The sequence below is a fragment of the Xiphophorus maculatus genome, chromosome 19 (assembly GCF_002775205.1).
Source record: "Xiphophorus maculatus strain JP 163 A chromosome 19, X_maculatus-5.0-male, whole genome shotgun sequence".
In the NCBI taxonomy this organism is placed as follows: Eukaryota; Metazoa; Chordata; class Actinopteri; order Cyprinodontiformes; family Poeciliidae; genus Xiphophorus; species Xiphophorus maculatus.
The window spans coordinates 14609133-14629850 of record NC_036461.1 but is presented as its reverse complement, the minus strand read 5'-3'; the positions used below and the strand labels follow the sequence as shown (position 1 = coordinate 14629850).

Here is a 20718-nt window from a genome sequence, read left to right as displayed (position 1 = left end):
AAGAATAAAATGAAGAAAATTAACACCAAAAAATAGCATAATTACAAAACAAATTCTGGCAGAACAAAAACTTTTCCTAATCAGAATACTTACAGTAGGTAATGTGTATAACCTACTGTAATAGGTAATGCGTATTATACACCTTACAACAGGGTAAGGTGTATACAATTTTTGCTTACTTACAAAAGTTGTGACTGCACCTAAAATAAATCATTACAGGAGTAGATTTTGGCACACATGCTCAATTATTTCATTGATTTACTTTCCAATGTAAAATAAGAGACTTGCGCTGCTGATGTCATCCTATCACAACAAACAGAGTTCAACAGTTTTGCAAAACTATCAATTCAAAATGCCAAAATATGGCGGTGACATTTACGTCTGAAATGAAATAACTATTTTCTATTGAATTATTTTGTTTAATAATTATTAATTTACCTTTGGAATAACATCAATTAGAACAATATTTTAAATGTATAAAGATAAAATGGAAAAAAAAGCCTCTCAGTAAATACCGCCATCTGCAGGCAAGATTGAAGTACTGCTGCAGGCGCTTGTTTATGACGCTAGTCACACGTGCTTTAGAAGCAATGACCTCCTTCCTCGTGCAAACACGCGTTAACTGTTAGTTATTTCAGTGTAAGTTAACTTTAATAACGCACTTTAATAACGTATTTCTGTTTTTAGTTTTTTTTTTATCTTGCATGTCCCTGTGTACGTCTCTATCTGGCTACAGAGGGGATTCTCTCAGAGGGATTCTCTCCTTTAGTTTCTGTGAAAGATTTGGCAGTGATGACTGTGCATGCAACCCAAAGATGTATGTATTTGCACAGACTGGTGACAGCTTGCAAATCAATTCAGACTCACAGCAGGAACAGAGATGTGTTTGAGAAACTCGTGAAAAGTCCTTGCAACAGAACTTTTTTCACTGCTTCTGTGAGATCTAATGAGAATGATGGACAGAGCAAAGACTCCTTAAAACTAACTCCCAAGCAGGCAGAAAAACAAGATCTCCTTTTCAGGAGGAAGCGGCCCCTGTCCCCTTTGGAGAGGATAAGCAGTCTGCTGCCCCAGGATGTTTTGAGCCCAGAGGTGATGCATCTGAGGGAGCAGGAACAGCATGAAGAGGATCCACAGAGATGTGATCCAGAGACAGTCACTGATGAAGAAGATCTGGAGACACACAGTGGCCATGAGGTAGGAGAGGAGCCAAAAGCTGCAGCATTTCACCATGCAGAGGGGCATGTGTACCCCAATCTCCTAGGGGAGAGCTTGCTCACCTTTGGGGAGCTCCTTATTGCTGAGTACAGAAAGAAGAGACGGGTGGAGTTCAGGAAGATGTTCCAGCTTCAGCCAGGGGCCTGCCTGCAGAGCAGCTGGGGAATCATCAAGCATGACGATATTGTTGGGCAACCGGCAGGCAAATTCTTGAAGACAGGCAGGGATGTTCCCATCTTTTTTCGGCGTGCCAGTCTGGAGGACTATGTGCTGTATATGAAGAGGGGTCCTGCAATCGCCTATCCTAAGGTAGGTATTGTATGAGTGCAGATGTCAAATGCAGAGGATTTTAACAGTGTCAGATTAATAACCTCCATCTCTGCCTCCTTGTGTGTTCAGGATGCAGCCAACATGCTGCTGATGATGGATGTTACAGAGGGAGATTGTGTGCTAGAGTCAGGCTCTGGGTCTGGAGCAATGTCCCTGTTTCTGTCCAGAGCAGGTCTGTCTGTCTCACTTTTCCTATCTTGCATCCCAACTACAAAGGTTTTAGTAAACTTTACTTTTTTCCACATTTTGTCGCATTACAATCTCAAACTGTATTTTATTGGGTTTTTATATGAGACCAAAACAAATTACTACATAACTGTGAAGTGGACTTATCTCAGTGCAATATTATTCTCTTGAGGCCTCAAAGTTTTGCTAGAGAGCAAACAGCATCATAAAGACCAAGATAGCTAAGCTGTAGAGGAGTTAAAACAGAGTAAGTTCACAAGACAACATTTCATAGAACTTTGTTACATCCATCATAGAGTATAACACAACTGCAAACGTATCAGTACAGGGCAGTCCAACATCCAACTGGATGTCTCAGGCAAAAGCTACAGAACGACAACAATTGGTTGTTGCTCAAATCTGACCTTTTTGTAGGAGTGACAAGAAGAAAGCCATTGTTAAAATAAAGTCTTTGATTTTGCCACATACCATTCGGTGTATGTGGCAAAGCAAAAATTTAGGAGATTGTGCTGTGATCAGATATGACCAAAATAGACCTTCTTGGTCACACAAAACTTCTATTTCTATGAAATATAAGCTGACCTGGAGGATGCCACGATGAATGAAGCTAAACACAAGGCAATTAATAACGGAAAGCTGTGAGAGGTTATAAAAGACTTAAGGATGTTGTAGAGCAGGGGTCCCCAAACTTTCTCCTGTGAGGGCCACATAACTTGTCCCTTCTCTGATGGGGGGCCGGGGTCAGTTTGTAACAGAAAAAGTGTGACGATTGTAAGAGTGCTAAACATAAAAATGTATTGTTTTTCAGAAAGCACAATCAAATAACCTTTTCTGGATTCTTCAGAGAACAAAAGTCAGGAAATAACACTATTTATGAAATAAATAATAACCAAATAACACTGGGTTCTCCACATAAAAAAAGGGTTAGGGTCAATTATATGCATGTATAAAACAGTTACTAACTAGTAGTTAATAATAAATAAAGTTCATTACTAAGGAACATTTATTTTATTGCAAAAGTCCAACTTATCAAATAAAAATGCACATATATGAAAATACTCTGGTATTGTTCAGGGGGCCGGACCAAATGTGGAGGCGGGCCGCATCTGGCCCGCGGGCCGTAGTTTGGGGACCACTGTTGTAGAAGTTCACCTCCCAGCTGGACAATGAAGACATGAAGATTGATGTCCAGAGAAGGACTCTTTCCAATAACTCTAGCTACATTGCAAAGAAGAATGGGCATAACTTCAGCCTCTGTATGTGCAAAGTAGACAGACATACCCCAACTGTAACTTCAGTGAAATGTGAAACATAAAAAAATTGGTTCAGGGGGCTGAATGCAAATGGTCTTGATTTGTAGCCATTTATTCTCTTCCTCAATTTCACATTAATTCACTGCTTTAAGTTGGTTTATCACTTTAAATCCTAATAAAATACATGAATATTTGCGATTGTGAAGCAACAACATGTGGAGTAGTTGACAGGGTGTCAACGCATTGCAGATCAACAATAAAGTGCATGAGTATGAATGACACTGCAGGGTTGTACTAAATCTGACAGATCCAGTTAGGAGCATCTCATTTGCATATTTAAGCTCATATCAAAAGGTATCCAAGTCTAGTTTCTTAGAAAGGAAGATATTAAGTAATACATTAAGGTTTAAGACTAGTTTCTAGTAATCTATGTTATAAATGAATAATGTGAATCAAGATTATGATGAAAATGAGACCTCATTCAACATTCAGAAACGATATGGTTCAGATATTTCCTCCAGTTGGTTCTAGAGGGAGCGTGCTGAGCATAGAGGTGAGGGAGGATCACCACAGAAGATCAGTGAAGAACTACGAGCGCTGGAGGACATCCTGGGCTCTCCGACGAGGACAGAAGTGGCCCAACAACGTGGAGTTCCTGAACGCTGACCTCAGCACAGCCTCGTCACTCCTCGCTGATCGAGGATTTCACTCGGTCAGTGTCATGACGTTTTCTTAACATGTTTGACATTAATAGATCTGCTCATTTGTCAGAGTTGCTTTCTCTTGCAGGTTGCGCTCGACCTGATACACCCTCATCTGGTTTTACCCACCGTGCTGCCACACCTGCATCCTGGAGCTGTCTGCGTCATCTACCTCGCAAAGTGAGCAGCCGCTTCAAAACACATAGAGGCTTCAACAGCAGTAGACTAGATATTTTATGAAATTAAAACAATTTTTGTGTTTCTGAAAACCCTGAAGTATCAACACAGGGCGACAATGTCAAAAATAAAAATGCTGCCACTAACAAAAAAAAAAAAAAACTGAATCTGAAGCTGCATGCCTTAACCATAACACCTCTGAAGGATGTTGCCTGTTTGTTTGGTCGTAAGCATTCATTTGACATAGATCTGTCAAACTAAAACCAATACTCGAAAACTGCTTTTATTTAAAATTAAAAGAAACACATTTAGAAAGTTCATAATTCAGAGACTTGTAGAACAATCAGCATTGAAGTCCACTTTACTTTCACCTTAATAAGACTTGCAGGCATGTTTTTACAAAGCTATCCCAAGTTCACACTACAGCATGTCAATCATGTTGAGATCTGGATATTGACTGTGCCGTTGTGACATGATTGTCCTGCTGATCCACTCTGGGCCAAGATTCAGCTGTCAGATGGACTCGCATCTCACTCTAGTAGAAAGGGGAGTTCATGGTTGAACCCTAAATAACTGCAAGGTGTTCAGGTCCCATGGCTGGAAAAACAAGCCTAAATTGTCATTCTTCCACCATTGCCCTGCATTTGGTTTATTTCTCAAAAGGTGCTGTCTATATGTATCTCTATATTAGTCTTGTCTATTAAAAGCCATTATTTAAGACGTCCTTCAGTTTATTCATACAGAATTTAGAACATGGGCTGTGCTGCAATGTTTGTAAAGAAAAAAGACTGCTTCAACCCTTAGAAGCAAGCCATGCTTGTTATGCCTGAACTGACCTGTCTTGAACATTATCATGATATTTAAGGATTTCAAGTTTCAAATTGTTGTATATATGAGCAGGAACTGAATTCTGTTGCACTATTTTCCTTTCACAGTATAACGCAGGTTATTGATCTGCTGGAGGGTCTCCGGTGTTCTGCACTTCCTGTTTTCTGTGAACGCATCATTGAGGTTCCTGTCAGGCACTGGTTGGTGGCCCCTGCAATGCAGAAAGATGGACAATACTGCACCAGGAAAGCTCCGAACCTCGGTGAAGACACGAGCAGCGAAGAAGAATCATCCGATGGGGCCGATGGAGGTAAATGCAAATGAAATCGAATGATTTCTTTGAATCCTAATGGTTGAATTTTTCTCCCTGTAAACGTTGGTTGTCTTTTCAGAAGCCCATTTTGGGCCAGCATTTGGTAATGTTCCCTACATAGCCAGACCCCATCCAGAACAGATGAGTCACACAGGTTAGAATGAGGTAGAATCTCTGGTTTTGTTTCATGTTTGTAGGAAATTCTGATCATGACATTTCATTTTTCAGCATTCCTGGTGAAGCTGAGGAAGTTTGTGCAGTAGCCGCAGTCACTGAAGACCCCTGGATACAAGACATAATTTAAGAGCTGAATTTTACCTCACAGAGCCTGAAAAGTAAAAGAAACTGATGGAAATATGGATCATTATATTTTTTTTAATCTAAAAATGTATACATTTAAAATTTATATGGCAAAGGGATAGAAAAGTTTGAAATAGTTTAAATAGAATATCCCAAGAAAAGTCCAAACATGAAACCTGAAAAATGCACTGATTGTAAGACAGAATGTACAAGTGGATGAATAGACTTTGGAAGGCTGGTTTAAATTAATAAACTGATGAATGAGTGAATGGATGACTTTTTGTAGATGTACAGTTGGATTGTGACAATGGTTGGACAGCTGGAAGAATGAGTGATGGATGGTTTGGATGGACAGATGAATGGAAAAACAGATGGAGGATCCACAAAATGATGGATGGACAAACAAATGAAAGAATGGACAACTGGGTGAATAGTGAAACTGATGGATGACTGATGGGAGAAAATAGCAGAACCAATTGATCAATTGATATATTGGCAGATGCATGGATGACTAGGCATATTGGTATACAGCCAGACTGAGATGGATGGAAGGACTGATTGACGAGGATGCAACTTTTATGTGCATATTTGGTTAAAGAGACAGCATGAAAACTCACAGGTGATAGAAATACTTTTAGAAATTGTGTTACAAATCATGTTGATAATACACTCATGAACAAGACTTGAATCAATTGTCTTTTTCCAATCCTATCCAGATCTGTAACATACTAAACTCAGATTCCAACATTTTCTAGCCTGTGTGTAGGTATCTCGGTAACAAAGATGTTTTAGCTAAGTATAAAACAGCTGTCATATTGGCACCTGAGCCCAGTAAAAAACAATGAGACAAATTTAAGTTCAGCCTTTGTATTCTTAAACTCACAGGCATTGGCTCATCAAAAAGTCACAACTGGAAAAAAAAAATACCCACAAGATTCCCCCACTCAATCCAACATGCATCCCAGGGTTGAAATGTTGCAAAACATCTCATTTACAAATAAGTTAAATAAATACTGTAGATAAATATGTAGAGAAATCTGTAGCTGGAACAATCTTAGCTTGTGTACAACTTATTTCATATTTATGTGCGTTGAATAAGCGTAGTTTATTATGTTTGTTTCAGGTTACCACTAACTGGAAGACTCTGACCTTCAAAGTTTTAGATAAACAAAGGATTATTGCACAGAACAGTTCAGTTGGTTCAAAGAGGAACAAGGTGGAACAGCCGAGTTTAGCTTTGGGTTTTACATCTCGCTGATCCAGTCTATGAAGGGGTCACAGGAAGAGTCGCAGGAAGAAGTCTCCCCTATCAAAGAGAAAGGACAAACAAGAAAGATTAGGAGACGTCAATTTATTCCTTATATTAGTTGGCAAGCAATCGTTTCAAAAAGGCAGGAAACAAGAATCTACTTTATTTCTGCCTAATTTAAAAATTATTTCACTTAAATCTGTTCAAGGATGATGCATGTCTCTGGTTTCTTTCCTGGATTGTTTCTGGTTTCCCGAATACATCACTTTTTAAACCATCTTCTGAAGACAGTTGTAAAAAAATCATATGCATTTGCTTAAATTATTTAAATACACATTGCCCATTATGCCATGTCATATTAAGTTTTTTTTTTTGCTGATAGCTAGTGGATATCCAATAATATAAAGAAAAGCTCTATAAAATCTGGAGAAGCAATACTCAGGATGACTTTAGACGATCAGTAAAAAGCCTGAAAGCAAAACAAAGAAATCCATCACTTTGTTTCATCTTTAGCAAAGCGCTCTGCATTCTGGCTTTTGAATAACCTCTGGCCCTTACTTGGAAGCTTTTCAGGACAGAAGCAGCACAATTTCGGTGCCTCGTCTTTATCCTTCTCTGCCGCCCTGTTGGAGGCTTTGGGTGGCGTCAGCTCGAATGTAAAGGCAGGAGCAAACGGGTTCAGGTAGCTTGTGGTCTGTGCAGATGGTTGGCTGGAGGAGATGCGATGCAACCTGCTGCCGCAATTGCAAAGGGCACAGGAAACGGGGGAGGCGGATGGGCCGCGCGGAAAACGAGTAGGGCCTTGTGTGTTGTACTGTCTCAGGGCGCCACTGTGATGATCGGAACGCTGCCGCTGCCACACAAAGTGAGAAGGCACAATGGCCATTACCTGGGGACAGAGGCAGGGAGACAGAAGTCAACAAAACCCAAACTAATCCAAAATTGTTCAAGTTGAAAGAAGCCAGGGTACCAGTCAGAAATGCACACACACTGATCAGTATGAATGCCATTAATCGAGGGCTTTTAATACTCAATGTAACCCATTCTGTTTTTAGGGTGGAGTGATGATAGAACCAACTTCAACACTGGCTATAAGGAGGTTGCCTAACTTTTTTTTCTCAAAGTGCATCTGTGTGTCTCAGAGCTGTATCTATAACTTTCACCCTTTTTGGATTTGATAAAATCAACTACTCAATGAAGTTTGTCTGTCAAAGTGTTTCTTTAAAAGACTATTTTTGGCACTAATGGCTTTTACTGAACAGTCATTTGATAGGAAAGAGGCTGCAGAGAAAAGAGAAAGACACACAGCAAATGGTCTGAAACCAGGAATTGAATGCAGGGAAACCACGTCAAGGACTATGACTTCTGCATGTGGGGCGCCTCCTCCACCAACCAAGGTGCACAGCACCCCATCAAATTGTTTTTAATATTGTTTGTTATAACACCCTTCAACCATAAAAAGAAACCACTTCAAATGTACGAATAAAAGCCCCAAAATTAATCATAATGCCCATGCTGAGAGGATAGAAATTTCTGGATGGCGCTGAGTTTATCAGCCTCATTTCAAAGACAAATGTTCGCACCTCCTCACAGCAGCTCTTACTGACAGCAGCTCGGTAACAGATGCGAGCCCATAACTCATCTCGCTGCTTAAGGAAACGTGGAAACTGTCTCCTCCAGTTCTTTCCCAGAGCCCATGGGAAAATTTCATACTTGCTTTCCTCCTCATCCTCTTCCATGGTGTTGGCAAGATAGCTACAGATACAGAACAAATGCTGATATCAGGAATGTTGTATTTCCAACAAAATCTGTAAAGCTTCTTCTGATTTCTGTGGACTTACAGGGCCATGAAAAAATTCTTTCTGGTGTATTCAGCAATAGAGAAGTGGGCCCGTTTGAAGTACACAAAGGTCATGGCTATAAGGTACTGACAAAATAGGGTAAAACCTGAAGTCGGCACACAGTAATTAAGCAAAATGAAGGTTTGTTATAAAGTATAAAGGGTTTTACCTTGTCAGTCATTTTGTAGCAGCAGTCCATCCGGAGAAAGTCTTGGATCAGGTCATCATCTGAAACCAAAATCATTATGTTATTCCTTAAGCTTCTCTCACCAGATGTTTTTAATTTAAATGGTAAATGTCCTACATTTGGATAGCATTTCATCAGGCCCAGAGGAGCCCAACGTACTTCATACTACATCCAGTCATTCATGCACACATTCACATGCTGATTTACCAAAAAGACGCAAGTACGAAGCCATTTCCTGCCGCTGGATGACCGTTGCAGGCATTTTGGTAAAATACGGGTCACGTTGACCGGACTGGATCTTCCACAGGGAACTTTCAGAGTCCTGACTATTCGCTCTGCTTAGGCAGAAATGCTTTCTCATCTGACGGACATTTTTGCGCTTGACCCGCAGGGATGCAGAGGGAGGAGTTTTCATCATGCCAAAGCTTGTGTCATATGTTCAGGAGGCTACTGCTGTCTGGTGATTGGAGAAGGAAGAAAAGTCAAAGATCTTAAAGTTAATCCACTTCTCTAAAAGGCTTGAGAGAGCCCAAAAGGTGATGGGTAATTTGTGAAGCAATCCCACTCCACAGCCCAGGCACATCTGATTAAATTTAGCTTAATTCGATCACATACATTTGTTTCACTTCATTAACATATAGAAAACATCAGTAGTTTATCTCAGCACACACAACATGAACAAACATTTGTTTCTACTAAAGAAATGTAAACACTCAGAAATATTTCATCCCGACATTCAAAAAAAAACAACAAAAAAAAAACTCAAACCATCTCATGTTGACTAAAAGATAATCTTTTTTTTCCAGTTGATTAAATGTATAGACTTTTTTCTTAATGTTAAAGACATAATTTGATGGGGAGAATCTTACAATTCAATATATATTAATGTAAAAATACATGTTTCAATAGTATGCATAATAAATTATGTATGAAAATACAAAATGCCCTACTTTTTCAAAAAGAGTTGAATTTAATCAGTTTAAATAAATGATCTTATTAAATAGAAAAATGCAGTGGGATAAACAACTGGAGGCAAAATGGACAAATTTTATAATAGGACGGATCCAATAGGCCGGCTGGAAACAACAACAACAAAAATCCATCCTGAATCTGTCAAAAACTCTCTTCAGTGTCAAAGTTAAAGCTGAGCGAAAGCAACTTAAAGTTTGCAATTTTCAGTCTCGCTTATGTGAATAAAGACAAAATTTGAGAAAGCGGGTTCTTCTAGATAGGAAACTTGTTCCTACAGAGGCTTACTGGAGCAAGACTTCAACACATAACAGAAAGTTTAAAGTATGACAACAAAAGGACTCTTTTCCCCCCCCTTCACTCTGAACGCTCTGATTCTCACTGTCACAAAAAAAAATGTATAATCTGTCTTAAGTAGTAAGTGAGATATACTGTAGTACTTTTTAGTTGGTTCATAATGTAGAGATTTTAACTGTAATCGTAGATGTTCAGTAAAGCAACGACACATCTACGCAACTTTGAGATGCTTTGGAGAAATCAGGTTTTTCTTTACCACAAACACTTTATGAAACAAGTGCTTTGTTGTTACTTGGAGTTCTAAGAGAGAAATCAGAAGAAGATAAAATCAGTATCGCCAAGTAATGGAAAATTGGCCACCAATTCACTGACTCATTGTGTGAATTGTTGTTGACTTTAAAGAAAACCAAAGCTCAGTATTTCTAAAACATATAACTAAATATTCAAAGGCAGAGATGATCTGATCAGATGTTTTCTATAAGGTCATACCCAGTAGGTCCAGTGATTTATTCAGAAAAAGGTAATGCAAGCTCTGTGAGGCAAGAGTTTTGAATATAACATAAAATGAAGATCAACCATTTTGGGATCAAAACACACGTGTCTAACCAAAACGGGATTTATATTAAATTTTAAATAATAAAAGTAGATTTAAAAAATGACTGATTCGGAACTGTTTTCGATATACTGAAAAACCTCTAATAATGTTAACGTATTGCATTAGTTTAGTACAAGTTTTGACACAAAAAAATGTTTCCAGTAGTGTGGTTTGTTGTCCGTAACAATTAAGTGATATGCAAGGAAATTGGATTTTTATATGAATTTAAGATACATTTTAATCAGTTTTTACTTGGAGCGGAAAAGTCTTACGCACATACTTGCAGGTGTCTGGGTAATTAATCTGAACATTAAAGTCCGGCCAACTTTGGCCACCCCTTCTATTATATCTCCAGGTCACTATTTTTAGTTTTTGACTAAGATGTTACTTAAACGTTTGATCTAAATTGACATTTTACAAAATTAGACAAGTCTATAGCTTTTCCGCTAGGTTAAGAATGGCGTAGCTAGCTTAAAAGCTCACCGAAATCACACATTTTCGGTTTTTCTTCAGAAAATATTTTCTCATCGGTAAAAACGAAAAGTATCAGCGTTAAATAAAAGTTAAAGCTATTGTTGGTCTGTGAGCTCCATAAAGGTTAAGACAAAAAACAGACACTAACCCGAGTAGATGGCAACTCACTGAGTTCGAGGATCCGCAGCAAGCACTCCTCCCTAGCGCGAGACGCGCTGACTACTCGTAGTGTTTTTCCCCCTTCTTCTTCTTCGACGTGGCGTTGAACGTCAGTACGCTAGTACGTCGACGCGCCCGCCATATTGGTAAGGCAACATAAGGGCCAGTCCTTGCCTATTTGATATCCATTTCATCATTAAAAAAGCTGGGCAATATTAAAAATCAAGTGGTTAGAACAATGCTAACATCAGCGGTATGAGTAGAAATGAAAGAAGCACAACTAATAAAAAATTTCCAGTATTTTATACCTATCAAGCTGACTTGGTGTAGGCTCATAAACAAGATAATACATCTCAAGACATTTTAAGACCACGTTGGAAAAGTAGGGAGGGTCATCTTTCAGTGAGCAATGTAGAAGATAATCTAGCAAAATGTTGCACACCATAATTTCAGATCCATTTATAGCTAATGTATACATATCTAGATTTAAAAATAGCAAACATTATAGACAGCACTTACCTCTCTATTTTTTATCCTAAACTTTTACTAATGCTGTCTTTGTTGCATGAAGCTAGAAGAATTATGAACAACCCACTAATTTATATTTTGCACAGAAATTGCTGCTTTGTTTTATTTATTTACCACATCTTTGTTATTATTTAAATGTAGACTTTTGTTCCAAATGTCACAAGAGTATGTCATGTAAAGTCTTTAAGATAATCTAGTGCTAAAGTTCAAAATTAAAGTCTTAAGTATGCCCAGTATTAACTACATGTCTCAGTGACTCAGTCTTTAAATAAAAGCCAGCTAAAAGTTGTTTTATCTATTTTTTGACTGCCAAAAAAAGATACATGAACTAATTTTAATTTATACCATAATCAACAGTGCTGTTATTCAAATGTATGTGTTTTATGTGTCTTCTTAGTATTTTCATATTCATATATTGAAATGTCCTTTTTAACTTGTTGTTGTTGTTTTTGCTAATGACTACGTAGAAGACATTTTATTCATTTACTAGTAAATACAACAAACATTGACATTTACTAAATGAAAACCAGATTGTCTGTCGCTTACATAAAGTTTCTTGGGCCAATTAAAGAACCTCTGCACCTGCTCACTATGCTACAGGTGTCTCCAATAAGCACAATGACTGCAAAGCCTGCTGTTTAAGAGCAGACTCTTTTCTCTAAGGATCACTCACTGTAGCTGACCTATGCTTTAGAGGGAGAAATGTTCCTGGGAGGCTGTTTAAGGTTTGTTAGTGAAGTGGCTTGGTGTGATGACTAACTTATTAAAGTAAAATGAGTCTCAATGTTGGTTCTAATGCAAAGGTTTTGCGGGGTGTCATGGATCAGCCTGCTTTTTTACCTTGGAAATTGTTTTCCTACTGGTGAGTCAAAACCTCAAACCCTGAAAGTATGGACACTATTAGACTTAAAATGAAACTTAGGTTTTACCAATTCAAACTCCTGTCAGTTTTCTCTTGGTTTTAGTTGCAATAGACAAGGTGTAGAGACAAAAATAAAATCTGCTAGTTGTGTAAAAGTAGATGTTTTGAGAAACCTTAACAGACTCTTCACAGTGCTGGTGACAAGAACAATACAATTCAACCTTTATTGGCTCCATACAGACAACATGGTGCCTAACAACTACCACTCATTTCCTAGCAGCTTGCATTCATGCAACTTGTGAGACTTGACACATTTGGTCACTTTTGTGTAACTTTCTCTCTCTCTCACCAGATCATGGCAATAAAACAACTTCCTTGAATTCTGGATCTTCAGCAATTCCAGACTCTAAGTTTGCATCCTCACCTGTTGGGAATGAATCAAACTCCAGCATTGAAGTTCCTGTTGAGACCACTAACTCCAACTCTACTAATGCCCCAGATACTCTATCACCAAGAGCCTTTTATGTTGGCTCTCCATTGCATGCAGAGGAGAGATCAGCTGGCTTCTCAATGCAGCCACTGATGAACTCAACTCCTAGAGGCTTGTATCCATTATCCAATCCCTGGTTTGGACCATTCCATGAAGCTGTATATCCAAGCCCTGATTCTCATCCATATACTTATGGTGATGGCTCTAGGGGATTTCCTTATTACAATTATGGTGGCATTCATGCAGCATCTCTTCCTTATGGCTACAACTATGGCACTGCTGGGTCTCCTCATTACAGTTATGCTTATGGCATGAATGGTTTGCCTCTCCAAGCATATGACCACAGGATGTCTACATCTCCTCCCTATGGGGTGGGCCCACCACCTGCATATGGCTACTTGCCCTGGCAGCCTTCAGGACTTGATCCTGAATTGTTTCTCATTGGAAATGTTTTAATGGAAGTTCGTGAAATGCCACTTGCTCAGGCTGGCCCATATGTCATGGTGCCAGTGGGCATGACAGAGCCTTCTGTGTACCCTCCATCTCACCTCATGCAGTCAAATGGAGGCTATCACCGAGCAGGAGATCTCCTTTCTGACAATCTGTACTCCAGCAATGACTATTCTTTAGAGCCTGAAACTGACACAATGCAGCAACAAGATGTTCCAGAAACTGACTTTTAGAAGGCAGATTGTTTCTTTTTGGTAAGGCAAGATTGAGTGTTTACTGCTGGAACACAAGTTGCCATCTGTGCCCATGATCCTGTCTTGTCTTTCAGGGTGGACTTTTTATCTGGAACTTTTCAGATGTGGACAGAGAGCTGAATAAAACTGATGGGGAAAACTTCAAACTGGCTTGACTCCTATCTTTATCATGCAACATTGCAGCAACTGTATGACAAAAAGGGACTTCATGACGAAACTGACTCAGCTGGTTTGTGCTGACTTTTATTTATGATTAAACAGACTGCTTCAGACACTTCCCTGGATCTCAGGAAAGACTAGAGTAAAGGATTAGTCAAACTGACCCATGAAGGGCTGCTGCTGAACCAATAGGTAGTAGGTGTTTGCATTTTTTTGGAAGACCTGGTGGCTTCATTTTCTGAACTGAGATTGGAGCACTGAATGCTGCTTCATGTTTGTTTTCTGATTGGGTTGTAGTGAGCTGGAATATTTGCTAAGCCATTCAATGGATTAAAGGTTTATATTAGAATTTTAAGGAAATTACTTTAACTCTGTTTTTAGGTCTGAGTCAATTACACCTACTCTTTTCTATGCATTAGTCAGCACTTGACTGGACTAATCTGATTTTTGTATGGTTATAAAGAGGAGGGAGGCCAAAATGAAAAATTTACTTAAAATGCTGTATAATTTGGGTGGGGGGGAATGTAAAAGACAAAATGACATTAAATCTTCACCTGTTTTTTCCATTTTAGTTCCATTCTGACTGCAAAATTCAGAATTTGTACAAGTCATGACTCTCTAAGCTGAATGCTACATTAAAATATATATATTCTAGTAAAATTTAAGCTCTACATGTAAATGTACAACTGAGAATACAATTAAAGATGTTTTTGAATGCCTGCTGAAAATGAATCACTTTTCATTGAGGAGTAAAAACTACAATATTGTTTTGCAGGCTATAAAAAGCCATCATGGGCCAGCCCCTATTACACAAATGAGCTTATGTTCTTACAAGTAGGTGAGTTTTATTTGGTTTAACGTGCCATATGTTAATGCGGAGGAGTTCACTGAAAGCCCTACTAATCCTTTCAGCTTCTTGTCCTCCAGAAGATTCAGAGGGACGCATTTCACAGCAGGCTACAGACAAATTTTAATATGACCACAATTCTGTGGATTTATTTTCTGTATTTGTAACTGGTAGAAGCAATTTTTGAAATGGATTTATTTGCTTTTTGCTTCGATGGACGCCTTGTAAGGGATTGTGTAATTCTGTACAGCCTCGGCCATCTGAAAATGACAGATACAGCAGGTGGATAAGAATCTTGGTTGGATTTTCATTTTTCTTGCAATTGCTCTGTGGGAAAACATAGAAGTCACCTTGTATTTTCAAGACTTAAAAAAATGGGCTGCTCACCCTCCAAAGGCACCAATTTGGGCAGCTTGGGTGCCATGAGGAGGGAAAGAATGTTACCTGCAGTGCCTCAAGAAAACAAGATAGATGAAGATGGAAGGAAGAACAATGTAACAGGACCTGCAAAAGGGGAAGTGAAGGGGAACAAGGAATCTCCACATGTCCAGGTACTTCAGAAAGAAGCACAAATGACACCACAAAAAAAGAGATATGCCACTGAAGAAGTGAACATGGAGGTAAAGAACACTGATAAAGTTGAGAGTACAGCAACAGAAAAAGTCACGCTGCCACTAAGAAAGGATAAAAACATTGACAAGCAGGAGCTGGCTGATAAAAAGTCTAACAGGAAACCAAAGAAATCAGCCAAAGGTACTAAAGGTCCCAGAAGGAAAGACCAGGAAAAGGTATCTACAGATCAAAAAGTAGACTTTCCAGAACCTTTGGTAAAGGCTCATCAAGCTGCATATGCCTTTTTGAATCCCAGTATAAACAAATATGATTCTGTACTTGAGCTCATGGAAGAAGCCACCCAAACTCAGATTTCTGTGCAGACAATGATAGCCTTCATGGCTTTGCGCTATGAGGAAATAATTCAGGGACTGGAAGAAATGACAGAGGAGGGGGAACAGGTTTTGAAAGAAAATGGAGAACATCTTGCTTGGCCAAGCCAAATGAAAAATCTCTCCTCTTCTTCGCAGCGGATGTCTGGTCCGATTAGCTCAGAATCGCCACCAGATTTGTTGCAACAGCTTCTTCAGTACACCACTCAGAGGATGAGGAATGTGAGCCGGACTGTTTGTGGAATTGGGGACTCTGCTTTGGAGGAAGCAGTGGATTACTTTGCCTCAGTGTCAGAGCTTTTAGAAGAGAAACTGAAAATCAAACGCACTTTGGAGGCCAGGATGATGCGACTCTTAACCCAAATAGAAATGGCCTCCCTACGCAAGCCTGGAGGAGAGGATTCAGCTCTGTTTAGTGAGGACAGTGGTATTGGGGCTGAGAATGAATCCATTAATGGATGTGAAAAGCATCATAGACGAGAGAGTTGTGGGTCCAATGGGACAAACAGAACTCCACTCAGTCCTACAGAGTACACTGCTATAAACAACACTGGAGCATCAATAGAAAAATATGGCACTCAAATAAGTCCAAGTTTTTCTCTCACTTCACTCAACTCACTTGATTCTACATGTACCATAGTGCCTAATGACCAAAGAGATTTGCTGTTTGGCTTGGCCTCCTTAGATGATGGTGATGACAACAACAATGATGAAGAGGAAGGAGATAGAGGTGTTAAGGATGGAAAAGTAGCATTCCCGATACGATCTAATTCTTCAAGCACAAGTTCAGCAACTCCTCCACTCCGCATACCAAGAAAACGCATAGAAAATCCTCAAAATGTAGAAATGACTCTCAAAATGAAAAATGCTGTAAGTGATAGAATACAGTTTGTACAAAAGCAGAACACTGATGCCAAAGCAAAAGTAGCACGCACTCCAAAGACCACTAGACAAGATTGGACAGATGAGGAGGTGCAATCTCCAAGGAGGCCTCAAACAGCAACAGCTGTTCGGAAAACAGAAATAAAAAAGAACCCAGTTGCCAGAGGTCAACGTTCCAGGTCAGCAGAATCGTTGCGGAGTAAAGGTGAAGATCCAACTCTGTTTGAACTAGAAAGGACTCAGAATGCTCTAAACCAGAGATTACAAAGGATGAGTAAAACCAAAGTGGGAGGAAACTCAAAGTCGGTTACATTTAAACAAACTCAAGGAAATTTACCTGCTCAATCTCCAGCAATAAATCGAAAACAGCCTCCACAAGGTAAAAACAATAATAGCCAATCATCTAAAGACAAAACACGACTCTTAAAGTACAGCAACAAAAATGAAATCATCTGTGATGTTGACAAAGACAAACAGGAAGAAAAAACAGAATCCACATGTCATATAAAAGCCACTCCTCCACCTAGCCCTCCTTTATCACCACAACTGTCATCTGGCTTTCACAGGGGCAGGAATTCAGTCAAAAAGCTGATTGACACCTTCAGCCAGGGTATAGAGGTAAGAGAAACTCCTAAAGTTCTTGGGCCTTTAAAAGGGGTACAAAAGTGTGGTGTTCCCATCCTACCTGGCTTAGGAAATGTAGAAGCAGTTCTTAGTACGGGAGTGACCAGCTGTAGACCTGAGTACACAACATCTGAAAAAAATTATTATTTTGATCTCGACAATCTTCCTCCACCTCCTCTGGAAGTACTGATGGACACTTCTTTTGAAAGTGCCCAAAGTGGATCGACTGCAGCAGGAGATGGGACTACAAAAGTGGGAAAGTCACCTGTGCTAAAAAGGCCTGCTGTATCCCAAAGACTTAGAGCTTCATTTCAGACTGTCACAGTATTACCAAGCAAAGGAGGCTTACCACAGTCAACGAAGATTGTTTTTCAAGGTACACCTGCTTTTTCAAAAGTCAGTCAGACCGATGGAAGGGAGACAGAATCTTCAAACCATCAAGTTAGAAATATCTTACACACACAACGATCTTCCGACTCGAACTCGGAGAGCTCCTCAATTAGTAGGGAAGGAACCTCAGAACCCCAAGGAGAATCACCTAAAATACAGCATAATGGCAAGATTTCAGTGCCTCAACCTAATACCAGTGAAACTATTGTGCCTCCTTCCTCAGTTGCCAGTAGCCAACCATTTGGCACTCCGCCTGTCTCTAAAGGCCGGATGTTACCTTCCACTCCCTCTACCCCAAGTAGTTTGCATAGAAGACTTCCCAGCCCTCTTGGTTCAAAAAAGGAAGTTACCACACCCTCAACAAATAGCTCCCCTGTTAACAAGACACCTCCTACACCACCAGCACTTCAACGGAGACTTCCCAGCCCACCTGTTGCAAACCAGAACTCTAGCACCTCCTACCCTTTCAAAGCACCATCTCCACCAGCCTCACCAAAGGTACAAAAATGGTCAAGAAAGAACAGCACTGAAGAATCAAGTGCACAGATGTTCAGTAATGCTCGTTCGGTCTTCTGCCCAGTCTCTCCATCCATGTTTGAGGCCCAGCCTTGTTCAGTTATCCAACCACCTCAAGCATGGACTTCAAACAGAGTTTCAGGTCTTTCCAGTTGTTGGGGGAGTCGCGGAAGGTTCCCTGTGTCTGTACAAGGACCACGACCCTTTGTTCGACGTAGCCAATCAGACAGAAGGCCAAGTCTAAACATGACTTCTCGATTTCAAGGGAGCTCAGTGGCTGAAACATGTGGAAGTGAGCCAGCAATATGTACAAAGGGGTAAGATTTATTTCTTTTTCTAAATCCTTCAACAAAATAGTCATGCTTTCTGAAGGTCTCTCAAAATGTTGCCTTTGACTTAAAACAGAGGTCTCAAACTACAGTGCTATAGGGCCAGAGTTCTGCAACTTTTAGATGTGTCTCTTTCTCTACACACTTTAATTCAATGGCAAGACTGTCTCACCAGCATGCAGTCAAGCTCTAGAGAGCTCTGCTAATGAGTTTTTGAAGCCAGGTGTGATGAAGCGAAGAGATAGCTAAAAGTTGTTGGACACTGGTCCTCAAGGACTAGATTTTGAGACTTGAAGAAACAAAAGGAAAAGAGATAATTGTAGAACAAATGAATGTGTTAGGTCTCAAAGCCTGTGGAGCACATCAACAGTATTTGTAGTCTATTGGACATCAAAGACCAGACACAAGACCTAAAAGCCACATTGTCTTTTTAGTAACCTTTACTTTAATTACTTTGTTAGAGGTGAAGTCCAATTCTCTGTCCATCTGTTATTTCTAATCAAATCACTGTGAGAAATGGTACAAAATTAGCCTCATGATCCAAATGGAAATTGATCCTTTGCTAAGTTTTATGTTGGTGAACACAACCGTGGTTCGTCCCTTGGAAGTAGGTGGAGGAGGATCCAGAGCAAGACCACCAGGCTCAGAAACAGTTTCAGATTAGATAAGGGTTGTTTTCCTTCTGCACAACGTGACCTGACAGCGTTTAATTTAAAGGATGATTTCTGTTAACAACCCTCTTGAGCCTACCAGGCATGCTATGCTTATCACTAAAGTACATTTTATTTTCACTTTAACAGGCTAGATGACAATCCAGCCAGGCACCGTGAATTATGGGGTAGCCAGTCAGACCTCAGGACAACGCCACGCTCTGCATCACACCCGGATCTGTGTGTTGTCGGACAGGCCTTACACAGGAGCTAAACAGGGCCAACACCAAGGCTGTGGGATTATAGATTAGCAAGCATTACTGTGGATTTAAAATGGTCTTGTTTATTTCACTTGGAAGAGAAGAGGAGCTAATTCCATCCACTATGTCATGTAACACACCTCCAGATACTCTGTACTTGGCTTATTTCTCATCAAGTTGTGTTGCTGTTAGCTGTTATTGTGCTGTTTTTGGTTTTTATGTTTACAAAATATAAGACTTGTTTATTAGTTATGGAAGATTATGATAAAGCATCTGTTGGACAAGTCTGATCAGGATTATGATCAGGTTTTTGTAGGTAACATTTAACAAATTAAAGAAAACAAATTCTGCTCAGACATTCAATTTGAGACAAGTGTGGTCAAAACTGGTGGTAGAAAACTAAGTGCTAAACATTTCTGTCATCTATTAAATTGAACTACATACATTTTTATGAAGAGAAACATCTTGAAAAATCATAGTCGTTACTTTTTGATATTTTTTTTGTGATTTGTTTTTAATTTTTGTTGTCCATGCTGTAATTTTCTGCAAAGTGATGTGAAATGTATTTAATTTTCTTTAAAAACCATTCATAATTTTTTCAGTCTGTCATTTTTACTATTTCTTTATAATTATTATTATTATTATTAATAATAATAATAATAATAATAATAATAATAATAATAATAATAATAATAATAATAAAAACAGAACAAAGCCATTACTTGCGCCATTGTCTCCATGACCAATAGTGCTTAATCCAAAAAAAGGTGCACTTAACTGCTGTCCAACAGCAGCTCTCTCTTAGTAGTTTGCCAACGTTCAAAATTGCTCCTATAACATATTCTGTCCTGTAGTGAAGCCATTTTCCCATCAGGGGGAGTTGCAAGGAAAGTTTGAGACTTCATGGGATAAAATGCAGATAAACGAGTATTCTCTGTATGTCGATGATGGATATTTGTACATTGAGGACTAACCTTTCAAACAATCGAATTTTCCAGCTTTTTAGACTTATTTTTCAAGCTAGAGTAGTTACCGTAGTTAGATCCTGATAAATTGTAGTTACCGTAGTTAGATCCTGATAAATTGTATGTAGATGGACATTTGCATTTGAGGGCTTTTGAAGATAACCTTTTTGTCCTGCAGAAAACACATTCAAATATAAAAGTGCAATCTTTCCCTGAGGATATCCTCAGTCTTCCTAAAGTGGGACAAAAATAGACTTGTGATTTAATTTCTGCCAAGTGCAAAGTGTGATTGTTTTCCCAAAGGGAAGTGGAAGAAACCTGCTGTGAAAACCATATAATTGGAGATCTCCAGTTCTATCCCCTCGTGGGTATCATATTGATCATGTTCTCTGTTCCTTGAAATGGAAACAGTTTCCACCTTAAACTAAACAATCAGAGGACATCTTTTATTGTGCTTTCCAGGGAGAAATAAACCCAAGGCTAAGTATATG

The 20718-nt window shown here is 39.3% G+C and overlaps 4 protein-coding genes across 5 annotated transcripts; 3 read left to right on the top strand and 1 right to left on the bottom strand.

Moving 5' to 3' along the window:
- Positions 1-587: 587 nt before the first annotated feature.
- On the top strand, positions 588-5575 carry trmt61b (tRNA methyltransferase 61B). The gene is made up of 7 exons (XM_005799157.3): positions 588-1527; positions 1618-1720; positions 3509-3699; positions 3777-3868; positions 4801-5003; positions 5086-5160; positions 5235-5575. The coding sequence occupies exons 1-7, from the start codon at positions 793-795 to the stop codon at positions 5267-5269; spliced, it is 1434 nt and encodes a 477-aa protein (XP_005799214.1). The 5' UTR covers positions 588-792; the 3' UTR covers positions 5270-5575.
- Positions 5576-5637: 62 nt separating this feature from the next.
- On the bottom strand, positions 5638-11120 carry spdya (speedy/RINGO cell cycle regulator family member A). Of its 2 annotated transcripts, XM_005799158.2 has the most exons (7): positions 11067-11120; positions 8791-9040; positions 8566-8624; positions 8397-8482; positions 8139-8310; positions 7114-7444; positions 5638-6612 (listed from the first exon to the last, which is right to left on the bottom strand). In XM_005799158.2, the coding sequence occupies exons 2-7, from the start codon at positions 8999-9001 to the stop codon at positions 6551-6553; spliced, it is 921 nt and encodes a 306-aa protein (XP_005799215.1). In that variant the 5' UTR covers positions 9002-9040; positions 11067-11120; the 3' UTR covers positions 5638-6550. The 2 variants fall into 2 exon arrangements, with proteins under 2 accessions (XP_005799215.1, XP_023208031.1); XM_023352263.1 differs by having other exon boundaries at positions 6532-7444.
- Positions 11121-12166: 1046 nt separating this feature from the next.
- LOC111612284 lies at positions 12167-14299 on the top strand. The gene is made up of 4 exons (XM_023353199.1): positions 12167-12330; positions 12409-12467; positions 12820-13661; positions 13736-14299. The coding sequence occupies exons 1-3, from the start codon at positions 12308-12310 to the stop codon at positions 13638-13640; spliced, it is 903 nt and encodes a 300-aa protein (XP_023208967.1). The 5' UTR covers positions 12167-12307; the 3' UTR covers positions 13641-13661; positions 13736-14299.
- Positions 14300-14753: 454 nt separating this feature from the next.
- c19h2orf71 (chromosome 19 C2orf71 homolog) lies at positions 14754-19807 on the top strand. The gene is made up of 2 exons (XM_014468814.2): positions 14754-18340; positions 19153-19807. The coding sequence occupies exons 1-2, from the start codon at positions 15042-15044 to the stop codon at positions 19274-19276; spliced, it is 3423 nt and encodes a 1140-aa protein (XP_014324300.1). The 5' UTR covers positions 14754-15041; the 3' UTR covers positions 19277-19807.
- The last annotated feature ends 911 nt before the right edge of the window (positions 19808-20718 follow it).

What these genes read in the sequence shown, in the direction of transcription:
- spdya (XM_023352263.1), bottom strand. Translation starts at nt 9,001, where the DNA reads ATGATGAAAACTCCTCCCTCTGCATCCCTGCGGGTCAAGCGCAAAAAT. An exon ending in GCTACAAAATGACTGACAAG is followed by an intron (nt 8,483 to 8,565) that starts GTAAAACCCTTT and finishes CTATTTTGTCAG; the next exon opens with TACCTTATAGCCATGACCTT. An exon ending in GTAAGAGCTGCTGTGAGGAG is followed by an intron (nt 7,445 to 8,138) that starts GTGCGAACATTT and finishes CTCTGTCCCCAG; the next exon opens with GTAATGGCCATTGTGCCTTC.
- c19h2orf71 (XM_014468814.2), top strand. Translation starts at nt 15,042, where the DNA reads ATGGGCTGCTCACCCTCCAAAGGCACCAATTTGGGCAGCTTGGGTGCC. An exon ending in CCAGCAATATGTACAAAGGG is followed by an intron (nt 18,341 to 19,152) that starts GTAAGATTTATT and finishes TCACTTTAACAG; the next exon opens with GCTAGATGACAATCCAGCCA.
- LOC111612284 (XM_023353199.1), top strand. Translation starts at nt 12,308, where the DNA reads ATGTTCCTGGGAGGCTGTTTAAG. An exon ending in TTCCTGGGAGGCTGTTTAAG is followed by an intron (nt 12,331 to 12,408) that starts GTTTGTTAGTGA and finishes TCTAATGCAAAG; the next exon opens with GTTTTGCGGGGTGTCATGGA. An exon ending in TGGAAATTGTTTTCCTACTG is followed by an intron (nt 12,468 to 12,819) that starts GTGAGTCAAAAC and finishes CTCTCTCACCAG; the next exon opens with ATCATGGCAATAAAACAACT.
- trmt61b (XM_005799157.3), top strand. Translation starts at nt 793, where the DNA reads ATGACTGTGCATGCAACCCAAAGATGTATGTATTTGCACAGACTGGTG. An exon ending in CTGCAATCGCCTATCCTAAG is followed by an intron (nt 1,528 to 1,617) that starts GTAGGTATTGTA and finishes TTGTGTGTTCAG; the next exon opens with GATGCAGCCAACATGCTGCT. An exon ending in CCTGTTTCTGTCCAGAGCAG is followed by an intron (nt 1,721 to 3,508) that starts GTCTGTCTGTCT and finishes TATTTCCTCCAG; the next exon opens with TTGGTTCTAGAGGGAGCGTG.